Source organism: Stegodyphus dumicola, chromosome X2 (assembly GCF_044657685.1).
Source record: "Stegodyphus dumicola isolate Sdum_Otavi_A_Nest chromosome X2, ASM4465768v1".
In the NCBI taxonomy this organism is placed as follows: domain Eukaryota; kingdom Metazoa; phylum Arthropoda; class Arachnida; order Araneae; family Eresidae; genus Stegodyphus; species Stegodyphus dumicola.
Window position 1 is genome coordinate 59,177,821 of NC_140781.1, and position 14,103 is coordinate 59,191,923.

A 14,103-nucleotide genomic window follows, 5' to 3' on the forward strand; every position below is an offset into this window, starting at 1 on the left:
GCAATCAATTAATGAGACTTTTTGTCTAAATCCATATAAAGCTGACGGATCAGAATTGCATTGCATTTTGGAAACATTTATTACTTGTCTGATCAGATCATTTTGATACTCATTATTAAGTAGTTAATTTTTTTACGCAACGTGTTGTATCTAGTCCAAAACTATTGTTCTAAATGGGTTTTCCTAAGCGTCAACACACCTTCACATCGGGCGTACACCAATACCTATAGTAGGGTGTTTCATTTTTCCAAAGATGTGATTTTCATGTGAGTTTGCTTATGCTCCAAGTTACAGCGACGTAAAAGATATATATATATATACCAAATTTCAGGAAGATCGAATAATATATAATGGTTGCACACATTGTTCACTTTTAGCTCAAACTAGTGAAATTTATAATATTGAAGTTCTTTGTACTAATGGGCTTCTCATGTATTTCTTTCACATTTTGCAGATAATTGAACTTTAAAATGGGAAGCAAAAGAGGAATGTGGCGGCTACAAAAGGTGTCTGGACAGCGCGAGTTATCTAGGGGTTACCTTTAATAGGTCATTCACCTGGTTCACTTACATAGCCAAAGTGTGTGGAAAAGCATATGGAATAATGTTCAAACTTTTCCCACCGCTTAAAAATAATCAGCAGTCTATCAATTTGAAGAGAAGAATCTATATCACATCTATTAGGCTTATTATTACGCATGCGTGTCCCGCCTGTACTACTGCCAGCGAGAAAGACTACAAAAAACTTCAGGTGTTACAAAAATAAAGCTCTTACAACTATCACAGGTGCCCCGTATTTTATAAGAAACAGAAGCTTGCACTCGTATTTAAAAATGGATTCAATCAAAGATTTCATCACGAGGGTTAATGGGAAATTTTATGAGCGAAGTTTAAGAAATAACCCAGCAAATTTGGCAAAAATCTTGGAGTACGACAATCTAGAGGAAGAGGGATTTTTTAGGCCCTACGCTGCTAATTTGCTGCGTGTTGCACTGAACAATCAGGATGACTAATGAGAAAGCAGAATTCCATAGTTCTTTTACTACTTAGTTTGCTATTGTGTGTTTGCAAATGTATGAATTCTGGGAAAACACGAACATCGATACCGACCAGTCTCCAGACCCTACTCGGTCTTCAATTTTTAAAAGAATAGCGCTTCAATCTGTTCTCTCCCCGTCAGGTACTTATCTCTTTTGGAGAATATTCTTTACGGTTGTATTACAAGTCAGGCCCTAATGGGACTCTTTCAATAACTGGCAAGAGTAGGGATCACTATCACCTGTTGCAGGCCAGAATATCGACCAAGCATCAACAAAAGGTGACTAATGTTGAGCTTTTAGGAGCTCGGATACCTTCAAAGGAACAAGTGCTTTTTAGTTTTCGTTTACCATTACAAAGAAAAGAAAGAAACACTTCCAGATGCTGCTAAATCTACCAGTACTTAACTACAGGAAATACGGAGGAAAGCAAATATCCATTTTAAGACGAAGGAAATACCTGTGCTGGTATGCAGAAGCTGTACAAAGAGCACCTAAATCAGGGTAAAAAGAAATCGAGAAATATGGATAAAGCACATGTGAATCGGCAAATTTGGAAAGGTAATCTAGTCGAGTTATTTTCCCGGCAAAATGTCATGGACATGACTAGCGTATCACAAGAAAGTAAAGAATTTCTTAGGTCACAAAGGAAGATCGTATGAATTTCTCAATGTGTAGAGTAAACAAAGTTTTCACCTCGAAAATGAGAACTAAGTGTACAAAAGAAGACATAAATGATTCATATAAGAATAGACACTACAAAGCTGTCATTGAAATCAGTAAGACACTTATACTGGAAGATTCATGTTCATCATCCTCAGCACCTAGTAATGATTGGTTGGTTGGTTGGTTGGTTGGTATTTTAAATGGCACAAAACCTCGAGGGTTATTATGCACCAGACAAATGGTGAGTAAAATTCAAGATGTATAAACAAGTATCAAGTGAATTGATGAAATGAACGTGAAATACTGATGAAAGCATACCTAGTAGTGAAGAGGCCGAGATTTCGCCTCCAACAACAAAAAAAATTATGTTTAAGTCCTAGATTGAAAACCTCTTGCTCAGACACTCATCGAAAACAACTCTCTATCAAACAAGCAATTACTTCATTTACAGCAACTGCAAAGAGCCTTGACCACGATGTTTAAAAAATTTCCATATCTCCAGGTATCATTCACAGAGATCGAGCGATCAATAGAAATAAAATGGCAAAGAACTTCGAAAAGTCACTCTTTGAAAATTCACCTTATTTGGCCTTGCAATAGGATAGTGAACTGTTGCCTTCAAGTTGTTTATGGGAGTGTCAAAACTTTAGAACATAGAACTGCAGTTCCAGTGATTGGCAAGGATTTTGAGCATTTGCTTAGCATAACTATTACCCTGAAAAGCAGACGTGAGTAGATGGCTGAAACAGTTCTTTGGGAAGAATCGATTTCGGCTACATGACAAAATCATTGGTATGTCTTTTGATACTACAGCATCTAATACAGGAATGATCCAAGCGGTATGTACCAGAACTGAAAGGAAATTCAGATGAACATTGCTGTGGTTGGCTTGCCGTCATCACACCTCTGAACTAATATTGAAAGGAGTGTTGTGGCATGCCATCAAGTGGTCCTGGCATCCAGGTTTTTCGGAAGTTTCAAAGTCTTTGGTTTTCACTTGATAAGAAAACATCGTAACAAAATTCTCACCTCTGATAACCATACGTTTAATTAAAGAACTTCCTGTTTGCCGAGAGACTAATTTTTAGTTAGAACTATCTGCGGAAATGAGTTACAGAAATCCTCTGGTGTGGTTTCCGAACAAACAGTATGTCATAAAAGACCTCCCCTAAAGAATTTCCAAAAGACGTTTAACTAAAAGGGAAAGAAATGGGCTTTTGTGTGAGATTCTATGCAGAGAGAGACTTGAGTGAAGTCGCACCAGCGACGAAAAGCCGCATTAAGAGGCCGGTTTTTTATTATGTCTGTAATTTCTTTTAGTTTTCTTTAATCCTGAAATCTTGTTAAGTTTAAAAATGAATATTTAAAAGACATCTCGTCTTTCCTTCATCCATAACGGGTGCTCAAACGTTACAACATATACGACAATACTAAAGTCCCGTTTAAAGCTTTCTGGAAGAACAACGATTAGAAATAGTTAACGGCATTCAAAATGTCCTAAAAGACGGAGGGCATCCAATAGAAGACCACAAAGAGCTATTACAACTCTCACTCCCGTAGCTAGTATGTTGGTCTGAAAACGACTTCAGTTTCAGGATTCCAGGTGCTCTGCATCAAGCAAGGTGGATGGCAAAGACAATATATACACTTAAAATTGTCCTCTTCACTAAACAGTTGAATATTCCTCAACGAGAATTGAAAGACATGAAACAGGTTGCACATTTTATCAGCCTCATATATGTTGGCTTTTGTCTTGAGGCAACTGTAAGTCGAAGGGCTCTAAGAATGATTTGGATATGCTACAGCTTCTGATCACTGACCCAGATGCAGAGATATGATAACAAATTTAGAAACTAAACCTGCAAAGAAAAAGGAAATGAAACGAAAAAGGGAAGGAATGAATTTTCGAAGGAAAAGATCTGAATATTTTATTACTAATATGAAAAAGACGTTTTTTGAATTGTCTGGGATCCATTGATGTGATAGAATACTGCAGTGATTATCTAAGAAGCCACGTGAACGCTGTTAAGGTGGTCAACGATACCGCAGAAAGATAAATTACTCTGATAAAGTTTAAGTAATTGGTCACGGACAAACAAAAGTTTTCGCCAAGCGAAAAAAAGAAGAGATCGAATCGTTCGGAGCTGATTAATATAGCGCCTGTTTTGCTCATCAATCTACCTATTAACCTTAGTGTCTAGTTTCAACATCATTTTAAGTTTGTGATTTCTGGTTTTCCCAATAAAAGTAAATAATTGAAAATGGTGTTTTATGCCTAATTTTACAAACTATCCAATCTTCTGAAATTTGGCATACATATCTTTTATATCACTGAGACTCAGGGAATAAGCAAAAGTCTGCAATAATGTTCACATTTTGTTTTTCCCTTGCAAAATGAAACACCTGAACGAACAGCAACAAGCGTACAGCAGTTTTTGGAGGCGTACAGCAATTTACTGGATCGAAAATAAGTGTACGTACGCAACTACCTTGGCTATTCTCCAGATACATAAATTTAGGATTATTTTCTCTTCCTGAAACCAAACTTTATCACAAATAAAAGTTTTTCTGACGCTAAAGAGATCGGAAGAATCTGTTTAATTTGCAAATACTTCTATTTTGCATGGTGTTAAGTTATATGTCTAGAATGAAACGTAAATACTTAATAAAACGTAGTACTTAAATAAAGTTTGTAGCCTTAAGTACTTTTCTCAAATATAAATAAATAAATAATAGAATATAAGAACTCCCTTAGTAAACGTCATCTATAAAAGCAATTCCAAGGCAAAAAGCAATTTACTGAATTTTATAAGGACATAATTTTTTTTAAAGACTAGTTTGTATTTTGAAAATTTATTTCTTTCTCAAAGGTATGAAATATTATTGAAATTATATGAAATGAAATGAAATATTATTAAAATAAACAAAAGCGTTTTTTAACTACCTCATAAACTATTTCAGCATAATACCTATTAAAGTGCCTATGTACTTTTTAATCTTGAATGACTATTGTCTAATCTTCTAAAATTCTGTTAACAACAAGGAAAGTTTTCAGGCATGTTATTTCCATACGCAGTTTGTTTGGATATCGCTAAATAAGTCTCCAACAACACTGTATTCACATGTATCTGACAGGCCGGGTATGTTTCTCCCTGTACACGGACTGGAGCAGGCATATCAGACCTCAGAAGATTATTTACTTGTTCGGATATACGTCTCCTGTTGTAGACGCGTCTTTAGAGAGGTGATCGCCATAAAAGAATTCCCTGTATTGCTAGCTCATTTTCTAAATTTCAGATTCCGATTTATCTTTCATTTATTCGAAATAGTAAATTCTGATAGCACTTACCTGATTTTCCTTAATTTTATGAATTACAGTTTGACATAAAATGCAACCACAACGTCACAAATTTTGAATTTTCTTACATAAAACTAAACCACTTTTTCTAGTTTAAATTGTATTTTCAGATTTTTCACAAGAGTCTCTAATTTTTTGGATAACTCAGATGTTTTTCCTATTAGAACTTTTTCAGGTGCAGAAAAATGTTTGCAACTGAAGTTTGGAAACATTTGCAGTTTGGAAAATGAAACAAGTAATAATCATGCCAAATCAAAGTGAGGAAATGCAAAAAGGAATAAAATCAGGACAAAATATTCAGATTTTAGTTTATGGAATTTGATCAACATTAAGTTAATTAATACTGATTATTAATTGTTTACTCACTTGCACTTGAATCTGTGGGTATATTATTCGTCATTTCTTTAGTAATGAATTCATCCCTGTTTTGAGCTTTCTGACTTACTAAGCCAAGTAAGTATTCATTAAACTTATTTGGATCATACATATCGGAAGGTTGAAAGAATGTATCACTCATAGGCTTTGATCCCAGTTTCTTGTAGTCTTTCGAGTACAGTTCGAAGTGGGATGGCATCATTGAAAATAAGAAAGAAAATACAGCAGAAGCGACGGCATTGGATATCCCAGCATTGATATTAATGTCGTAACCTGTATAGTGTCCACTGTCTTGAGGTTGCAAATCATACTTATCAACAATGTCTTGACCCAAAATTGCTGGTAGCAACTCCTTGTATGTTATATGTTGCAACTGTAAGCAAAAAATACATAAATTAAAAAATAAATTAATAAAATACAGAATATTAAAATTTAGTAACATTTGTAACATTTACACATTAGTAACATTAACACCTAGAAATTTAGTAACATTAACACCTAGAAATCTCTGAAAATTTATTTGCTGGAATTTAATCGCATTTCAAGTAACAGTTTTTTTTTTTTTTTCAGGGGAGGTATTAAAGTTACGTCGAGACAGCCAAACGCGCCAGTTCTTAAGCCTTTTTAAAAGTAATTAAACAGAAAGATACAGTTAAAAACTAATAAAATTATTTGAAATCACAGTGCCACAATAAGCCACGGAGCAGCAACTAGCACAGAAGTAGTTGCGCACATTCTGGACAATATCTTTAGACCTGATAACGCAGACACAGATAATCCCGCACAAAGAAATATCAGAGCCAGCGTTGAGCAATATTACAATACCAAGAAAACAGATTTTGAACCACTGCCTAACGCCAAAGAAATAAGCGACATTGTTAAAGCGTTAAACACCAATAAAGCACCAGGTCCTGATGGGATAGATAATGGCATTCTGCAAGCCATTAACAGTATGCATCCGGAGTTACTGCATGCCTACATCACTGCGTGTTGGCGCAACAGATATTTCCCAGCCGGCACGAAACTTGGTGAGGTGGTGCTCTTCCTCAAAGCGAAAAAAGACCCTAATGTACCAACGTCTTACCGGCCTATTTGCCTTCTTCCTGCCTTGGGTAAAGTACTAGAAAGAGTCGTCCTTCAAAGACTTAAACACTATATCCTGTCTGGACAAAGCATAAATGACAAACAATACGGCTTCATTCCTGGCAGATCGGTGGATCACGCGCTGCAGCACCTACGAAAATTAATAGCAAATAACAGAATAAATAACCAACATAGTCTCATTATCTCTGTGGATATACAGGGCGCTTTCGACTCGTTGTGGTGGCCCGATGTACTGAAGAGATTACAGGACATGGGTAGCCCTAAGATTCTCTTTGACCTTATTTACAGCTACCTAAGTGATCGCCGCTTACAAGCCACTACGGACGCAGGAGTGCACTCACGTTCCATCAATAGAGGCTGTCCTCAAGGATCCTGTCTGGGTCCACTGCTCTGGAATCTTGTAGCGGACACAGCGCTGACTCTCTTTAACACAGATCCTCACACGGAAATACTGGCTTATGCCGATGACTTTTTGCTGGTAACAAAGGGCACAGCCGCAACGCATATGAGACTAGGGCACAACAAGCAATGGACAAGATGGCCAAATGGGCCAATGACCATAAGTTAACTATTGCCAACTCAAAAACCCAAGGTATGCTTATCTGTCCAGGTAAGCGCCATCGAAGAACCCCGTGCATCAACCTTCATGGGAAAAATATTAAAATAGTCAGAAACTTGAGGTACCTTGGAGTTATAATTGACGACACATTGACTTGGATGCCACATTTAAAAGAGGTCAAGGCACGACTTCACAGGATATTTCATTCCATGCTCAGAACAGCAGCACCAACATGGGGAGTTTCTTCGAGGATGCCTAAGACGTGGTACTCTGTAGTTGCTGAACGTATTGCACTATATGGAGCCTCCATGTGGGGCATAACGATCACTACTAAAATGGAGAATCTGCTACGCTCAGCACAAAGACCATTCCTCCTGAGCATTACCCGAGGATATAAAACCTCGCCCACTAATGCTCTAAACGTGATTTCAGGACTACCGCCTCTGCATCTCTTAGCTCAGCGCGAGAGTGCAATAGTGCGAGTGCTCCGACTCAAAGAGACAATAAGTTTATGGGATAGGACTTATGTTTATACTGACTATGAGCAAAGCATTCCCGAGGCACCTTGCCACCCGACCGAATTCAATATCTCGATTAACTGCAGGTCACCAACGTGGTTCAACGCCGCTGCAATCTACACCGATGGTTCCAAAGGAGAATGTGGCACCGGTAGCGGATACTGTGTTCTACTTGGGAACCAGATTTTAAAGACCTGGGAAAGAAAGCTTAAGCACCACAACTCAGTTTTTCAGGCTGAACTGATTGCATTACAAGCTGCACTTGTCTACGCACTGGAAAATAACTATTCCAGTATATATTCAGACTCAGCCTCTAGCCTCCAGGCAATCCAAGGCAAATGTAGTAAAAATCCACTCGTCTGGGCCATACAAAAACTCCTACTAAGAACACCTAAATACTATAGGCCTGAACTCCAGTGGGTACCTGCCCACACTGGAATACTGGGTAATGAAATTGCAGATGCAATAGCCAAAAGAGCAGCAACTGACCCCCACGTTCGCACACTTGACGTGCCTCTCCCGGGTTCGTTCTTAAAAGCTGAGCTCGAGAGAGAATTACTTAAACGTTGGCAACATCTGTGGGAGACAGAAACCACCGGCAGAAGAGTTTACAGATTTTTTCCAAAAGTCTGCCGGCTTCTAAAATCTGGCTCGTCTCACTTCACTCAGTATCTAACAGGACATGGTCCCTTCATGACTTACCTGCATCGCTTCAGACGACGCGAAAACGAGCATTGCTCATGCGGGATGGTAGGAGATCCGGACCACTATCTGTTCGCTTGCAGAGAGACCGCTAAATATCATCTTAGGCAACCAGTAGCAAACCACATCTATGCATGGGCCGAAGCTACTTCAAAAAATCGCAATGCATTGAAACGCATATGCGATTGCATAAACACTGCACGCATAATCTCAGACAGGCTGGAGTAATTCTCAGCCACCATCCTCGTCACCAGCAAAGCCCCTGTATGCTCTGTACCTGTAGCGAACTAATTTTATCTTAAGTTAGCTTATTCGGCTTTTCTTATTCCCTGTATATATTTATCTTCTTGAACTGTAAACCTTGAATTATGAACCTTGAACTATGTATTTTGCCTTATTTTATGTATTGTTTCCACTGTTTTGCCTTTTTTTATTTTATGCATTGTTTTACTTTCTAGTTTTTTACTTCTTATTACTTTTAGTATTTGTAACCACCTATCCATTACTCTGTAAATATGTAACTGGAATTGTTCTTCACGCCCGCAATGCACCCTTCTTCCATCATGCACTATCGTCTTCGTCCAGCATTTGTTTGCACTGCCCCCAGCAGTCGTCTTGAGCACAATATGTATTTATAAGTGTGTCTTTTGTTCAAGTTATTTCCGTCAGCGGGGCTACCTGGCCGATATGCTAACTACCCAGTGGACCGGCTGCCTCGCTGTCGGTGGAAAGAAAGAAAGTTTAAAATTCTAGTAAGAAATTCTTGCAAATATTAAGTGCAAATAACTACTGGGTATTGGCGAAATCAAATAACAAGACTCAGCGTTGTATTTGTAAATTTTGTCGGACTACTTTCGATGGTTCTGTAATTAAACAATCGAAAGTAGTCCTGTAATTTTCCTAAGTTTTTGTAGTGCTACAACGTTTTGCACTTTAGCAGCTGAAGCAGATGGTCCTGTAGTTAAACCATCGAAAGTAGTCCTGCAAAATTTACAAATATAACTCTGAATTTTGTTGTTTGACTTCTCCAATAATCATTATTTGGCGTGTTATTTTAACCTAAACTACTGGGTTTTACTCTAAAATTCAAAATGTTTGATTCTACACTGCATTTCAAAAGCTAAGAAAAGAAATTTTTTACGTTGCAGTATTGCACAAATAAATTATCTGAAATTTACAGAAGACGTTAATGAAAAAAGTATTATGTAACGAAAAAGTAAGACTATTTGCTCAAAACCTTCTTTAGATATATTTAAACATAAGGAACGGTAACAAGATTTCATGTACGCAAACGGTTTAATTTCAAAAAAAAAAAAAAAAAAAAATTATTTTTTATTTTTTATTTATTTATTTTTTCCCCCTCAAATTTTTCTCTTAGATATTGTAAACGATACCCCAAAGAAATCGTTTACTGGATTCTCTGAGACTGCGAGAAACTGGCTGGATAAAAATAGTTTTGTCAGGGGCTGAAGTGGAAAAAAGACTAAATGTTACTCTCGTAAACATGTTTTATATTTTTTTCAAGGCAACAAGATGTGTAAACCTCAGCAACATGCAATACATCCCTGTATGATTTGTTATTGTGTCAATTTTCACATTTCCCTTTTGTCTGCTTTAAAATTTAAGCCTTATAAACTACTTCTTCCTAAATGCAATACCTTAAATTTTGGCGGACAGAGAACATTCAGTTTTTATTTTGGGTAACATATGTCAGATTTATACGCTACTGAGTGGTACAGGATGACAACACGAACATTTAAATTCATTTACACATGCATAATGGCATTTTACTCATAATTTTTCATTAAAGTCAGCTTTCATAAATTCGCTATTATGTATAACTACACGAAGACGAATTTAAAAAAAAGCAATACTTTAATAAAAAATAAAGTGCTTTCTCCGATGCAATTTATCGAACACTCATCGTTAATATCTTGCATTTTTATCACTTATTTAAATTCTCATTCTGAAAACAGGTGCGCTTAGGGAAAAGCTGTCGTCACGGGCTGAAATAAATTTCGTCATAAAATAAATAATTCAACTTACAACAATTCAGCTATATCATTCCACTCAACCCTCAAATAGCACATTTACGAAGTTTAGAGAATGAAAATTTTAAACTAACTACCGTGATATACTAGGCATGAGTGACAGGCTTAGTATCTTTCCATTGGTTTTATGCGAAAAAAATCATTTTTAAGTCATATATTGTTCTATACTATTATAAAATTTAGTGCATCATCTTCTGTTATGATAAAAACAAAAATATATGCATGCATATAAATTTTAAAAAAATATATAAAACTAGCTAAAGTTACAAACAAATTTAGTTTACATGATATAAAATATGTAGTACCTTGAATGCTATATTTACAAGCATTTTGTATCCTAAAGTAAAATTAAGACCGTCGTGCATTTTTACGTGTAATATCTCCCATATGACGTAAATATGAGGCTACATGGCAAATACAATATTCAAAATGTTAAATAAAATAATCAGTATCGATTTATGCAATAAGAGAATGTACGTTATCGATTAAAAAAATAACTTTTTCCATATCAATAGCAATAATGTTGGCAGTCAGATTGAAAATTCCATTTTCATTGCTGCACTCTAAATGCTAACGGCTATAACAAAGTGCTTACGCAATGATAATTTGGCTCAAAAAAGTTATTTTAAAAGCCGTCGAATCTTCCGATACCTTACAATTTCGTGTCTTAGGAATATTGCCAAAACAGTAAACAATTCTTCATTTTGTTTCAACGATTTTTTTTAACGCACGTGAAGCTTCTGATCCCTTAAAATCTTCTCATACTAGTATCTAGGAATTTAAGTAAATTGATAAATGGAAAATAAAAAGGGTGTTTACACATTTTTTAGAATGATTTCGGGGCCGTTTAATTAAAGTTTAAAATGTAAAGAGTACTTTTTAAATGTTCGATCTAATAGCCGTTTTTTTTAACTATAAATTTGCATCGTGATTTCCTCTAAGGGGATTGATTTCCATACCTCTTCCACTGCTTTCCAGAATCCACCAAATGCGATGGGTTTGCGCTTAGAAAGATCTCTTTTCAAGAGACCATAGGTGAGTCGTCAAGAGACTTCGCAGGATTATGTTGAAAATATATATCTGCAATACATGTATCAGTCATTTCTTTAAGGAAAGCATTGGTACTTTTCAATGTATGACCTGCTGCTTTGTCTTGTTGAAGTTTCACTCTTTGAAAGTTATTGGGCTAAAGAAATGGAATTTCTTCTATACATATCGGACGTAAAACTTTGATAATATATTGAATTGGTTCTAACGTTTTTTTCCCACTTTTCTTATTTTTAATTTCTCATGACAAGAGAATTCTGCGATAATCATAAACTCCTCACTGAAACTTTCTTTCCATTGAAGGTACCAAGTTTATACACTTTTTTCTTTCCGTTTTTGGTAACAAATAAACCATTTTTTGTTGCAACCATTTAGACAAACCATGCTTCATCGAAAGATACGTTGCATTTCCATTTATCTCCTGCTAATTTGATTTCATACTGGGTTCTTCAAATTGTTCTGCATTGAGCCACAATTTTCGGCGAAAGCTGATAAATGGTCTGTGTTTAGCTCGTTTAAGTTGTTAATCTTGGCTTATTATTTTATTTGCTGTTGCTATAGTTGCATTTAAAAACTCTGTAGTTAATTTCTACGTCCGCGGATTTTCTCTTGTTACCAACAATTTAACTTTAGACATATTAGGAACAGTCTTCTTCCCATGTAGAAGCAATGATTGACGGCTTTTTCCCCTTTCTGATTAATTACATTGCTTATTTTGCACTTAGAAATTTTAATACCATACATTTTACAACGCTTTTGAACCATGGAATAAGAATATTTCTCTTCGGAAAGCGCGAAAATATATTCTTCAAGCCACAGCTTGTTTCGTGTGACATTTTGAAAGAAGAAATATTTTAAAAGTAGTAGAGGATATTTCTTATTTCAAACAACACGCTATTGCCAGAAACTCTTATTCCAAAATATTTGCTCTTTTTAAATTCTTTATCGAAATTGTTCTAAAAATGTGTAAATACCTTCTACATAAAAACAAAATTCGGTATAAATACCAAAGCTAACGCTAAAAGAGTGATCGTTCATTTTCTAATGTCCCATCCAAAATGATTAAAATAGTTTCCTCAGAATTTCGTATGTAATGATATCGGGCATTCTTTCTGATAAACACTTTTTTATGACATAAGATGTACTGTATCATGTACTCTTTTTTTTTTTTTTTTTTTTTTTTTTGTGAAAACATTACTTAAAGAGAAGAGAAGTTTTCGTTTTACACATTAATGTAACAATAGTAATCTGTCAAAGAAATAAAGTTCAAAATAACAGATATAGCTTACTTCAGCTCCCACTATTCTTCGAGCTTCCTCGAAAATTTCATGGTCATCCCAATGAGGATTTAGCTCAGCAAGGGCACGAGCGATGCGATTATGTTCTCGAACCCATACGGTATGTAGAACAGTTAATCCAGCATTTTCGTTTGCACGTGCATCTCCTTGATAAAATGAGAGTTCATTTTTATAAATATAAATGAGGGGAAAATAATACATATTGACAAAAAGTAACATAGATATATGAATAAATATTTCTGGGATTAAATACAGAATAAGCTATTAATAATAACTAATCATAACAAATTTCTACACTGTCCAATATTGATTTTTAAAAATAATTCTTCAATTCATTAATTCAGAATATCTAGTTTGTACAATCAAAAACATATTTAACTGATGACTTTTCAACTAATAATTGCTGTAATTTATATTAGCATCTAATCTGTGATTTATAATGTACTTAAACATTAATTCTTATAAACAATTATGGTAGTTAATAATAGATTTTAATGAATAAATATAAATAACATATATATATATAAGAATATATATAAATAACATATATCATGAATATAAACAGGACAATAATAAAGAGATTCGTTATAAATTGTTCTAATATTAGTAAAATACGCAAAACGTATCCTAAATTAATTATAAATTGTTAAAATAGCGTAACACTGACTAAAATAAAAGGAAAAAAATAAAACGCTGATATTTGTTTTTGTATAAACAGCAATGTGAAAAGAGTTTAATATGTGCATTAAATAAAAGGAAGTATAAGCATAAGAAACCTACATTGAACCAAAATATAGAAGACGAAACGTTAATACGATAATAAGCCGAAAAATCAAAAGTGATAAAAACTGCACAAAGTTTAAAATTAAGTAAAATTTATCTTATTTTGGCGTAAGTTTCGAGATCGATAAGATACAGATTCCTCTTCTTCAGAAGCAAAAAGATTTTGCAAAACTGGAATGAGCGAAGGCTATATTTACATCAAAGCAATGGCTCAAATAAAGCAAACACGAACAAAGTGCCTGCCATCTGTCGAGGAAAATGGTAATGAAACGTGAAAACAAAGATATCAGAAAGATATTAGGAAGGACTGGATTGGAATTAATGTAAATAATTAAAGAATATGCATTTCAGTGAATGTGAAAAGCTTCACTCCTTTAAACATGATAGACTGGTTCAAATAGCTGAAGAATAATATTTTTCAATAGCAGCTTATAATAATACGAAATTAAAACCAAAATATGAGTGGTAGTACGAAAATGAATAAATATGAATATGTTACATGACTGAAATAAATTAACAAGTATAAAATTTGATAACTTTATTTAGTACTCATTCTTCACCTGCTCTTTCTGCTTTGATTTTATGCTTTTCTTATATTATCTTCTC

At 34.9% G+C, this 14,103-nt stretch overlaps 1 protein-coding gene across 2 annotated transcripts in view; it reads right to left on the minus strand.

Moving 5' to 3' along the window:
* Nucleotides 1-14,103, minus strand: part of LOC118185710 (uncharacterized) — a 141,078-nt gene that overhangs the window by 40,927 nt on the left and 86,048 nt on the right. For both annotated transcript variants that reach the window (XM_085809756.1, XM_035355605.2), the window contains exons 7-8: nucleotides 12,706-12,860; nucleotides 5,427-5,808 (exon numbers count right to left, since the gene is read on the minus strand). In XM_085809756.1, coding sequence (XP_085665882.1) covers nucleotides 5,427-5,808; nucleotides 12,706-12,860 — 537 coding nt within the window. The remainder of the gene's footprint in view (nucleotides 1-5,426; nucleotides 5,809-12,705; nucleotides 12,861-14,103) is intronic.